General features: G+C 45.7%; 1 protein-coding gene across 1 annotated transcript in view; it reads left to right on the top strand.

Annotated features, from left to right (window-relative positions):
- Nucleotides 1-12,819, top strand: part of LOC142571083 (male-specific histamine-binding salivary protein-like) — a 42,589-nt gene extending 29,770 nt beyond the window's left edge. Inside the window, exons 3-6 of the mRNA XM_075679376.1 lie at nucleotides 2,725-2,891; nucleotides 9,270-9,352; nucleotides 11,400-11,483; nucleotides 11,620-12,819. Of these exons, the coding sequence (XP_075535491.1) occupies nucleotides 2,725-2,891; nucleotides 9,270-9,352; nucleotides 11,400-11,483; nucleotides 11,620-11,792 (507 nt within the window). The 3' untranslated portion in view covers nucleotides 11,793-12,819. The remainder of the gene's footprint in view (nucleotides 1-2,724; nucleotides 2,892-9,269; nucleotides 9,353-11,399; nucleotides 11,484-11,619) is intronic.
- The last annotated feature ends 229 nt before the right edge of the window (nucleotides 12,820-13,048 follow it).

Raw genomic sequence — 13,048 nt, 5'->3', positions numbered from 1 at the left:
AATATCGTCGTGAGATGTGCCCGTTCCCCGTAGCGTTAAGAGATGGCGCAATCGCTCCCATCAAGAACATTCATAATAAGGTGCCGCACCAGGAGGTCATAGAAGACTTCTGGGGTGGCAGTCGCAGCCACGCCTACGGTTGCGAGAGAAGCCGGCGGCGGCCATTTTGCTAGAGGCGAAAGAGCGCGGAGGCAGCATAAGCAGTCGCAGTATACGCGCGGCACTTCCTCTATTGAGGGTTCCCCGATGAAGAACCACGTAATCACGTAATTTCTGAAAAAAAAAACAACAATTTCTTTGTGCGAACCCAGCTACTGCAAGAAGTGTTTTAGGCTCTACAGCGCTTCTCGGTATTTATGAAATGAAATACAGTGCTTTCGAAAACTGCGAGATGTCGCGTGTACAGCTTGGTTAACCTTCTTGATGCATCCCATAGGTATACATGTGCGATGGCCTTGTTTACTTCGCCATTAATTTGCGGAAATAATTTTTAGGATGAATTATTACCAGCTTCAGTTCTAGCAGAGGGCGGAGTTATTAAAGCGAAACTTTCTCTCCGAGTTCGAGGCAATTTTTGCTACGTATCTGGCCACTGAAAGGACAGTGGCGCTACCTAGAACGGTGCAGCGAAGAAGTAGTTTACCATTTAAAACAGACAGTTCCATGCAATCATTGCTAAGGGGAACTCGTAGGCGCTAGTGCCTACGAGGGTTGCAAGTTTCAGGCAGCATGGGAGTACTTGTTAGTGCTTGGATTTGTCTAGACTCCGTCATTTTGGCTTCAAATGACTTTGTGTCTTTTGAATGTCGTTATTTTCATCAAGTACGACATTGTAAATAGTTAGGTAACCTTTATTAAATTTAGCAAATGGCTGAATTTGAACAGAGGACCTGTAGCACACACGCCTGATATTGGAAGGATCGGGCCTCACACCCACGCGTCGACGCCCTTTCTCGAGGGCAGATCCACTGCGTTAAAACGCTTGGTACGTTGTGATCGGCAGTCACACTAGAGGTCGACGCACCACAAACACTAACACGCGCCATACCCTATGGATCACCAATTAAAATCTAAAGTAATATGTATGTGGTGTCCCAGTTAACTTTAGCCAAGCTGTTCCAAAACAAAAACAATTAGAACAACGGCGCAGAAAGTAGATTTTAAGGCATCCAGCGTTCGGCAGTCGCACTTCGGACGAGAAAACACCGTAGCATTTATATTTGTATATTGCACTACCTCTTTTAAATCTTTTGTTTCGTTGAACAGCTTGGCTAACGTTAGTTGGGACACATGGTACATGATGTACTGCACGTAACAATGTCTACGTGGTATCCGGCCTTGCTATGTAATTCACTGGAATAAAAATAATTTGTTCCTGTAACATGCAGCTATTAACAATGACACGTGGACTTTTGCACCTCAAAATCCACGCTTCACATACACACTCACCCAGATGGTTCACGAGCCACTCACACCAAGGATGCTTCGCTTTAGGTAGACGTCAACTGGAGTTTAGCGTGCCTGCTTTCGCAGAAGGTAAAGCCGTGCGGACGAAATTAACGGAGTTTTTCATTCGTAAATACTCTTTAACATTTGCGGGCCGCCTTCGCTAATAATGTTGGTAGTGGCTGGAGTTTGCTCTTAAGAACAATCGTAGATTTGTTCGTCCAATGATGCGGAGCGTGTAGGAGGTGTGGACGCGCTGTTTTGTCCCTCACATTATACTAAACAATTGAAGTTTTAAAAAAGTTGGAGCAGTTTAGAAGAAAACTGAAGAGTTTGCGAGCGCTATACGTCCACTTTTCAGCGGCGTCTGTCGTTGAATTTATCGAAGCTCTCACCTCTTTTAGCACAACGAGTCATCTATTCGTCGACGCGTCTTCCATGTAACCCCTAGTAGCTATGAAATAAAGTCTACCACATCTACGAGTAAAACTGTCGAGTGCTCGAACTGTTTATTGTCCCGTAGCGCCGGTAGTTTTTGGTGCGAGTTCTTTCGTCGCCCGATCAAAATTTATGATTCCTTACTTCTCATCGCTCTGTAATTACAACCGTGCCATCCACTGACTACAGAACCTCTCTGCTTCGTGTGAATTGTTACTCATTTTGAGATCCCTGACACTGATGCTTGCAGTGCCACGAACTGCCAGTGACACTAGCATCTGACGAAATTTGTTATTATGTCCTCAATTTGTTGAAGCACTTGCTTGGAAGTAACTGACGCGTCTTGTTTTTGTTCTTTTTCTCATTGTTCAACTCAATATTAATCTGTATGCTTTTTTTCTTTGATTGACAAGCTGATCTTTCGTTTAAAAACGCCGCTATTATTTGATTGTTCCCGGCCTCGGTTGTCTCTCTAATGTTTGAATATCTTCTGCAATTCTTATTGATTAACTCGTGCTCTTTTGCAGGTATTACTGCAATGACTCGGCCTTTTCTGTCGCCTAATTTGTACAGGAATACTGCCACCTGTGTTCTTTTGATGCCATATACACTCATGTTCTCTTTACATATTTTCACTTGGTGTCGTATCAGCAACGCCTGTATTAGCCACACGTTAAAATGTTATGGCTGCAGCAAAATGCCAATGAACAATTTCCAGCTACGAAGGCAGTTACTCAAGCCCTCACATTGGCAATCAGACGGATATTATCTAGTAGTGCAATGCACGCAGTTTTCCCCTGATTTCATGACGGAGCATTTATTATAATATTTCTGTTGCAGGCACTAACAGCGCCGGGAAGGTATTACCTGTATATGAGGTCCTATGAGGAGGAGCCATTTTACGGATTCAACCGCAAGTGCGTCTTCAACGACCTGATTTCTGTTAACGACAAGGAAAAATACACAACAAACTTATTTGGAAGTACGGATCCAAAGGATGGCTCAGTGTGAGTATCATTTCATTCTGACAAGCTCTTTGGTTGACGTGCACTTCGAACGCGAATCGTCACACTTATTGCATTCGTACTTTTACGTGCTAATGCCAACATAATTTTTATCTGCAGGGATTCTTCCAAACTATTTGAGATTCAGCATGCTTGTGCGTAGTCAACTTAAATTATGCCTAGCGAGGCTTCGAGAGTAACTGGTTTACGGGTCATAACCAGGAATTCGCAACATTGCATTGAAGTTTGGCCGCAGCACCTTCGCGTGTCGCCTCATGACCTGCAAGTGTAGATATTTCCGTGATCACGCTAACAATGACGTATAGCATTACGTGCAGCCAGTCATTACGCTAAACTGCAAAACATGCCGAAGACGAAATATGCCAGAACATCCTTAGCTGTAAGACGCAAATCTTAAGGTTACATAAACTGAAGCACTCAGAGCACAAAACGATGAAAAAAAAACAAACAGACACGTAAACTTTATAACATCCTAATGTAAATATTGCAAACTCTACTTTAGGGTAGAGAACAACCGAAGCATATCAAAGTTAAAAAAACTAAAGTACAGCCTAAAATATCATTCTCAACATCCAAAAACATTAAAGCATTTTTTTTTCTCGCAGTGGTTATCAACGAGACGAGCCCATAAAACATTTCTTGAACTATGAGCACGTTTTGAAAAGTAGGTGTCGGCCGTAAGCCTAACAGGTTCATTACACTTATTATACTCTCATGAAACGTTTCCTTGTGAGCACTTTATGCTAACGTTGGCAGCCCAACCATTCTTCAGCAGGTACCTTTGCGCATGTGTAGAAGGAGTGGTGCGAATGCACACTCTTAGATAATATCTGCACTAAATCTGAGATAACCTAGCAATATGAATAAGGGACAAGCGCTCCCTAGTTTAAAAGTGAAGGTTTGTTTAGGAAACCTGCCGCACCGGGCATTGGCGCCACCACCGGTGCAGCCGGTACCCTTTTAGGTGCCGTTTGTGTGCTACAGACTGCGTTTTTTTCGCTGAATGACCCATTTGATGCTTCCGCATCCATCTTCTTAGTGCAACAAATACGCGCCTTCAAGCGCATTATTGCCTTCATTTAAGCTCGAGGCACAGGATTTGCTTCATCTGCTCAGTCGGTGACTCGCCGACAAAAGTGGGCCGATAAAAGGCTATGCTCATGGCCTCTGTTGCGCGCGCTCGAAAGTTTTGCTCCGGCTGTCGCATTCGGCGCACTCTCTATGAAAAAAGTGATGAACTAATGGGGCCGCGCGTCTGAGAAACCTGGATGGCGCCGTTAGCCGAGGCCTCCGCAAGCGGATTGCGGCGGTAGCAGGCAAACCGCGCGAGTTCTCAGAGTGCGCATTGCCTCTTGTAATGTTTTGTCGCTCACAGGCCGGCAGCTAGCAGATGGCAACATGACCGACGTCGCAGCAGCAGCAGCCGAATGCAGCAAGCGATCGTGCGACGCACGCAAGCGGGGTCGCTAGCGCATCCCGTGCTCTTGCACAAGATGTTCCCAACAGAGCATGACACTTCATGCCCTGTTTGCAGACGGCCAAAAGGCACCCTAGCACACATTCTTGCAGAGTGCACTAAGCTTAAGAACCCCCCCCCCACGATCCCTCCCCCCCCTACCCCCCTCCCCAGCCCCAACGCCCCCCCCCCCCCTCCCTCCGAGCAATGGGAGACCTTGTTGTCCAGCCGACTCAGCTCGCGTTAGCGGCTGGGGGCCAGGAACTGCTGGACGCATATGGGACCTGAAAAGAAAGTTCCAACCGATCTGGTGCCAGCGCGCACCAACCGTCACTAAGGGCTCAGTACAAAAGTTGATTCTCTCTCTATATATATTTATGAGCAGACAGCGGTTTATTTCCGCCCCGGAAATATATTGAACGGAAAAGGGAGAGAAACAAGGAAAGAGGGACAACCAACGCATGCTCTTGAGGCGTATGTGGCCCAGAGAGAGAGAGAATAAACATTTATTTTGCAAAGCAAGTAGAAAATTTCCTCGATCAGTGGGGCCCTCAGTCTAGGGCTCCATTGCCATGCGCGACTTCGCGAGCCCGCTGGACCAGCCATTGCTGTTCCTGCTGGCTTGTGCTGAGCAGCGCAGACTCCCAAGAGGAAAGAGTAGGGTTAGGTATAGTAGGAACCCCTGAAGGGTTAGGGCATTCTCATATGGAGTGATACACCGTGGGTTTGGCCCCACAGTGGGGACAATAGGAACGGTACAGGGTGGGATGAAATATATGTAGCATGTGGAGACAAGGAAAGGAATTGGTCTGCAGTTGCCGCCAGACAGCGGCATCTGCCCAGACCCTTTTTTTTATCTGAAGCGTCCCTCTGTCCTAGCAGCCGTAGCGTTTCACTGGCTTTCTTGTTCTTGTGGACCGATGCAGCTCGCGAAGAGAACGCTCGGAGAGGTCTTCAGCCCCTTTGGTCGTACTAGTTGGCTCTTCAGTGGTAGGCACTCCTTTGCCTGCGTCTGTCTCTGGTGAACGTCTGCGGATATGGTCAACACAACGTCGAAGGACGCCATCCTCAATAGCTGCATTTAGAAGACGGGCGCCGCTGGTTGCTTTTACTTTGCCTTGCGTCCACTTGTCTCCTATGCCGTAGTTGGCCATGTAGACGGCGTCTCCAGGGATGAAGTACCAACTGGCGGAATCAGCAACTGGATTTTTAAGGATTTCGTGGTTCCTGTGACGAAAGCACGTATGCAGTCTAGTACGCGCGCGGAAGCCTGTGGCAGATTTATATAGTGAAATAATTCTGGCCAGAGCAATTGCTAACTCTGCTTCAGGCATTCTTATCAATACATCATTTATAGTTCTCGTGGCGTGTTCTGCTAGCCCATTGCTTCGAGGGCGGTGTGGTGGGGTACCAGTCTGTTTGATGCCATTTTTTTGCACAAATTGACCAGTCTGACACGGTAAACGCTGTCCCATTGTCCGTAACCATGCTGGTAGAACAAGGTTCGAGTATGGAATCTACACTGGCCTTAGCTGCCGCGCGAGGTAATGCAATAACTTATATCGGATAGTTGTATGTCTCATCAATTACTAAGAGCATCTTGTCTTCAATAGGCGCTGTGTAATCGGTTTCCAACCGTGAACACCTCTCCTGCGAAACCGACCAACTGAAGGGATCCCGTGCAGGCGTCGACAGTCTGTAGCAGTTGATTATTGTCTTGGTATAGAACGGCTCATCAGAATCTAAACCTCGCCCTTGTCTTCATTGTAGACGCACCCTCATGATAATCATGCAGCAGCTTGAACAGTCTATTTCACACCGCCCTTGGTATCACTACAAGATGTCCCCAAACAGCAACCCTTTCACCACGCACTCGTGTCGCGTTTTCCGGTATTCCTTCATTATTCCGCTGTCACCGACGACAAAGCGCCAGGCTTCAGTCATGTACCAGTATATAGGTTGCAAAACGCGGTTAGCTGCTGCGAGTGCCTGAAAAATATTTGCAGGAAACCGCTGGCTGATCCTATCCGTCCATGACAAGCACAGTTTCTATCAGATCTGTTTCTACGTCCGGCTGCTGAAGTGATTCAAACAAGCAGCTTAGAGCACGAGAGGTTAACATCTGTTTGAAAGGTCTGAGTCGTCTAGTTCTCTAGTGTGTATGTTAATGCGTTAAAGCACTCTTTATGGCAGTTAACGCACTTTCCAAGGGCTATCTATGTACGTTTGTATATAACCGCTTTCTCGCCTACCTGGGTCACTGTGTAGTCAGCGGTCAAATAAGTAGCGCATCGCGTGCTGTACAGAGGTAGCAGTGTTTAAAATCAATCATCAGAACAACTCAGGTCCGTGAACATGTAGCAGTGTGCACATACGTGCCGCTCTTCAACGAGCCTTGCGCGAACTTCATGCCATGCACCGAATTCACGACAGTGGCTCTAGATGACGCCGAGTGTTTTTATAGAAGCGTTAAAGAGGACTGCCGCTGCAGTACACATCTCATACATATCCCGTTTCGACGTTGGCAATACGTTGTGTAGATATATTGATTCAATTATAACGCATTACCCCCAAGAGTCATCGCGAGATGTGTTCGGACGCAATTTCTTTGGGGCATTTTTCTAGATTGTTATCCATTGATTCTGTAGTACACTGTAGTACACTAATCATTTGTGGGCTCACGCACCATTCATTGTGTCTGAACACGTAGCTTATAGTAGATAGTATGGTAAACCTATTCTGGCCCTTCTGACCGCGCGTCAGCACGCAGAGGGCCGCTGTCACGTCGGAACATGAAAGGCGAGCGTCATTGCTGCGTCGCGGGCCCGATGGCAGAGTTATTTGTAGTTGCCGTTTCTTGGTGTTTTTCTTTTCTTCGTTGTGTCCTTTTTGCTCTCTACGTGGCCATAATTCAGCAAGTGATGCGGCCATTGCCACGTTGTATGCCTAGTCTGTATTGCAATGATTTTCGTGTAACATTTACTAGTATCGTACAGTGCTTTTCTCATCGTAGTTTTACTGCAGTTGTAATTTTCGAACTGACTGTATAGATCTTGCACGCTGTTACGCTGTGCGAATAAAGCGTTAAGGGCCCCGTGTCGCGGAAAATCTGGCGTCGGCATCGGGCGTCCCGCGCCCGGCGTCGGACATCGCTTCGAGAAAAAGTATTTTGAACCAGGTTCCGAGCCACGCATACCTTGTCTTTCCTTCTTTAAATGTTATTTCTAGGAATTTCGAGAACGGCAGCCCACAAACAAATCTAATGAAAGAAAAAAAACACCGACAGCGCATATCTTATGTTAGCTATCCTCAGGCTGAAATATTAAAAGTGCGAAACAGTAACAGGAGATCGACCCACGCAAGAGGCCACGTTTCTGCCTGAAAGCTTGCCTACGTGCATAGCGATCGCCGCCAGCGTTTCCCAGTAAACGTTGCGGTTACATAAGCAGCACTTGGCGGGAAGCATGAAAAGCAGTCCGGGGTCTTTGAATGCTTTCGCCTTCTACTCCTAAAGGCGAAGCTTAAGCGTCCTCCAAATTCTTGTTACCTTACTTTGTGCTTTCTTTTGCGTTTTTGCATATCGCTTGTTTTGCGTTGATTTAGGCGTAGTTCTTCCCTTACTCCATGGCTTCCTGGAGGGCGGTAAGGTATTCATAAATAGATCTATTTTCTCTATGATAAATAAAGTAAACATGCTGCAAGCAAAGTCACGGATGAGATATGCGGTTTTTTGTGTTCGGTGTGATTAACATTTGATACTGTTCACTATTGTAAAAGTGCTTGCTTGGACGGCACCTATAATGTACTTATAAAGGAGTAAATAGCTGCATAATCTAACATTTGACGCATCGTGATCAATATCTTGCTGCATCCAGCATTGAAACTGCGGCAACGCAGCAGGCGATGGCACGCAAAACGCAGCAGAACACACGGTTCTTCTTTAATCCGCAACGAAACCTTTCTTGAAGCTTGCTGCGCCTCAGCTGAAACATTCATTGTGTTTACACTTTCAGTTACAATTCAGTGTGAATATTTGCCGTTTAACTGGCACATCTATTCCTGCCAGTTAGGTTCGTCCTTTCCCCCCTTTCCGTCGTCTGTTTTGCGGTGCAAGTCATGGCGGCGACCAGAGATGCCTCTGATGCTCTTCCCTCTTACACGCCATTAAATTCAAACAGAGCTTGGTTCCGGTCGTCTCGGTACGCCCAGGAGTATAAAATCATCAACAATAGAAGCAATAATGTAATTCCTGTAAATACGAGTGAACGGCGGGGTTCGCCTTACCGAAATTGGACAGTGGGTTATGAGGGACGCTGTAGGTGGAGGGTTCCGGATTGATTTCGACAACCGGGGGTTCGATAACACGCACCCAAAGCAAGGCACGCAAGCGTGTTTCGCATTACGCTCCTAACGGAAAGCTGTCTCCTCGGTCGGAATCGAACCTACGACTTCGTGCTAAGTAGTTAAAGTGGCGCGCAGTATTATACGTAATATGCCCCTATTGAGCCAAAAGAGTCATGGCTAATAAGTGCATGTAAAAAGTGATTAGAAAGTATTAGGATTGCAAATTTGAGCCAGTCGGTAACGATTTTAATTCAGCAGCGCCGCTTACGACACGGTCTAGCACATATAAAACCAGACATGCCCTCGCGTTCACTCTGCTTGTTCCTGTCGCACGTGGTGCTGTTGAACAAGCATAATCATTGCATTTTTCATCGTAGCATTCTTCATAGTGAATTAGTGTAGGGGCAATATACTTGACCGAAGAAGATTTGCACAGAATGAACCTTCCGAATTTTAATATCGCTCCTGTTGACTGATTCTTTAGCATCTCATTTACTTCAATGAACAAGATAATCTGCGCGAAGGATTGGTGAATAGTTCACGATTTTTCTTCTCTTTAGGAAGAATCGAACTGCGTACGCATGGGTACGTGCTACGGACGGCTATGCCACTCCAAACGTGATGGAAACATCCGCTTCTCTCGGTAAGCCACACTTACTTGTGCATGGTTTGTGTTCTTCATAAAATATGTGTGCAGAGATTTCTTTAAGCCTGTTTATCTTTCCTGAGCTTCTTGTAAACTCCAGGAAAAAAGCGAAAAATAGGGTCTTTTATATAAGAACGGTACCGCCCAAATCTGAATATATATATATATCATTATACTGACCTAGCCAATAAAGGCAATATTGCAACGGCCGGGTTACATTGAAGTCAAATTTACTTCACGGCCCGCATAAGTACAATTGCATTAACGCTACCTTAAATGCAGTCGAACGCCTGTACAACGGGGGCCTCTTCAGCGAAATTACGTCCTGGCCATCCTGGCCCAATTACTATGTTTCACATGTAATGTGAACGACTCTACACCGAACACCACTGCAACGAATTCGCCTGTGTAACAAAGAAATGTAGGCGTCCCTGAGAGCCCAATTGTTCGTTTACAAAAAAATCTCACGTAGCACTGCCGTCACTGTCCTGCGCAGACACCACGAAGGCGCGCTGTGTGCTAGCGCCAACCTCACTATTAGCGACGAAATTGCTCAGCATGCCGATGTCAGAGGCAGAACTGCTGCATTGCTCCAGGAATCGCTCGAATGATACGCTTCCTGCCTTATTGCTCCAGCGGGTTTCTTTCAAAAAAATTTCTTGATAGGCGCATCGAATTTCCTCCTGAACAATAATATGTTTCCCGCTATCCGCATGCGCCTTATCTATAAGTTGACGCCGAAAACAGTGAAGCGAAAACGGCAGCGTGTGACACTCCTGTAACACATGAATGCGAAAGCCTGCTGCATACGTGGCAATGCATTAAGTTATCCGATCGGAGGACTCACACTTCTTGTGAGACATAGCGAGCTGCAGTGGGAAGTAAATGTGTTCTGCTGTAGGTCGGTCCTCTCAACGATACATGCGAGCACTTAATGCACTATCTAAAGGTTCTTACGTTCTACGTTCTGTTTCGTTGTCTTTCTTTTACGAGTTTTCTACGTTCCGTCTTTTATTCTTTCTTTCGTTCTTTCTTCCCTTCTTCTTTTGTATATTTTCTTTACTTCTTTCATATTAAGCTACTGCATCATTGCTTTCTTGCGGGAACATGAGGCATACCAGATCATGTTTTTTTTTTGGCCTACGAGCCATTGCTGCTGCTGATATTTCTGCGCCACTCGTCTGATTTTTTCTATCACTGGACGGATACATTGCTTTTTTTTTCGGTATAAGCTACTGCAACCTTAATAACCACACGCCATTATCCACACCATATTATTAGCCACCGCGTGTCCAGTAAGCCCGAAATACTCGAGAAAACGCTGTTACTGCTTACAAAACGGTGAGCGGCTGCCCTAAAATATCCATAGCAGTGGCTATCTAAGGAAAAAGGAAAACACAGGAAGAAATGAAAAATAAAACCACATCATTTCGGCATAGCTTGCAAAGTACGGTTATGAGAAGAGCCACTATCTACAGTTCCTAGGCGAAAAACAAGCTAACATAACGTTGCGCTCACAAAACGACAAAGCACATCACTACAAATAGTCAGCCAGAGGCATTGACAGTACATTCCACCAAATAAGGCAGAAATAAATTGATGGAAGTTTTGCGGGCACTCGATTAGTACAACTTCAGCAGATGAATGCGGGTTGTTACAGTGGGTGCAAGCGACGCACTACGTCTTCTTGATCTTACACAGGATGTAAAACGTGCAGATCACCTCCAGGTGTAGTCGATGCACTTGTATGAACGTGCGATAGGTGCCATCCATGCGTAGCGTAATTACAGGGTGCCAAGCGGATACTAGAGTGTTTCATGTTCACAGGCCTGTATTACGCGCGAGCATGTGTTCGGTAATCTGCGTAGCAGTAAGCATCCCGTATCAGCTTCCCAAATTCCATGATAATGAAAGATGCCGCATGAAGCACTACTAACGAGCAAGCTCGCACAGAAACGATCGCGCCAAATTCATGAGATGCTCCCGTTTAGAAGATATCGGTGCGGCACTAACGATGTATGGTTACCTTTCTTTGTCCTGTCAGAAAAAGATTTCGTCGTGGAGTACGCGGTGGCCTTTTCTGAATACGATAACTGCGACATCCTGAGGATCCCGCACCGCAGAAATGGTAAGTGTTGGCGCACGTGAGGTGCGAGTCGAGACTAATGCACAGTACCTGCAAAATCGACACCACTTGATTTTGCGAGCTGCATGGTGTTTAATAGCATCATTGGACACTATTCCTCTCCCTTTTATTTTGACAGGCTGCGAACTCTGGGCGAAAGCAGGTGAAGTCGACAAGGTCAAGCCCATCTGCTTCTTCCTCTTCCACTTGCTATGTGGGCCCGAAAAGTACATCGTCTACGAAAAAGATCTGTGCGAAAAAAATAATCGCCTACAGTTACCCGAGTGCAGCTTACATGGCAAAATGCACTAGTCATGTAAATTGTGCCATTCCAGCATCAATGCAAAATAAGCCAGATCATTACGGTGTTGGAGACCCAAATCATGCAAGCTTCTTTTTTTTTCATTGACACATACATTTGGCCGATTTGCGTGATTATACTGGAAAGCGTAACGCTCTCAATGAACGTGAGCTGTTTTTGTCGCAGTAAATTAGTATACAACGCTAGGTAACATTGGACAGCATTTATTATTCTGTCCATCTGTATGACGCCCTCCGAGATGTCTTTATTGTTATAGAAGTTAGCGCACCCTTCTGGGATCATCCTCGTTATTCCTATTAACTGGCTATTTTAAGCGGAAACCGTACTCACTGAGCTAGCAAATCAAAATGGAAGGAACCATAAAAAGGTATATAATATCAGAAGCTGTAGAACACATAGAACAGGCGCTGGTCCTTCTGATTCAGATGCCTTAACCCATACGTTCATTTCAACAAACTGTCAATCAGGCAAACATATCTGCTCGTTGCTTTCTCGATGCCCGTTTTATACTTCAATGAAGTTGTGCATCTACATAAAATCATCGAACGTTAACGCTCGCTCAAACACACCGCGCACGTTTCCTGGCGCTGCATAGCGTCCCATTCGCCCCTGAAATTGTCTCTTTAGTCTATTGCATTTCATAGGCCTACTTACCTGATGGTTGGTTCCCCTCCAAGAGTTTCTTCTCGTCGACCATCACTGCCAGTATGTAATCCTGAGGCCGGTGGACACGCGCAGCAAGTCTCCTCCAGCAACAGCTTAACCATCTCAAGAAGTGCCCTAAGAATCGCTGCTGGTATCTTCACCGGCGACTCGCACTGCTCATGACACATCCATCTGTACGATAACATACAATGCAGCACAAGGAGTGCCTGAAATCAGCACCTAAAGCGGTTGCGTGCAGCACACAAATGCAATTATATTTCTCCTTGCCATCTCTAATCCATGTCACGTCTTTACCGTATGGTCTAATCTTGTATCAGTGCTTGTGTTGCAATGTAAAATAATCCTGTCGAATAAAACCAAAGTTCAATTGCTCTCGATGGTTTTTTCAGTTATCTCGAACAGCTTGAGATTGCAGAAACACAAGAATACTAAGGCGAAAACAAAGCTTCACTTTGTTATACTGAATCTACAGGTCAGTATGTTTTTACATAAATGCGGTGTCCAAATGCGACTGTAGTACACAATCAGATAAGATTCGCAATAACAGGGATGTCTTATTCCCGATCTTTTCAGTGATACA

This window comes from Dermacentor variabilis, chromosome 2, assembly GCF_050947875.1.
Source record: "Dermacentor variabilis isolate Ectoservices chromosome 2, ASM5094787v1, whole genome shotgun sequence".
NCBI classification, from domain to species: Eukaryota; Metazoa; Arthropoda; class Arachnida; order Ixodida; family Ixodidae; genus Dermacentor; species Dermacentor variabilis.
This window is presented reverse-complemented; position numbering and strand designations above follow the sequence as displayed.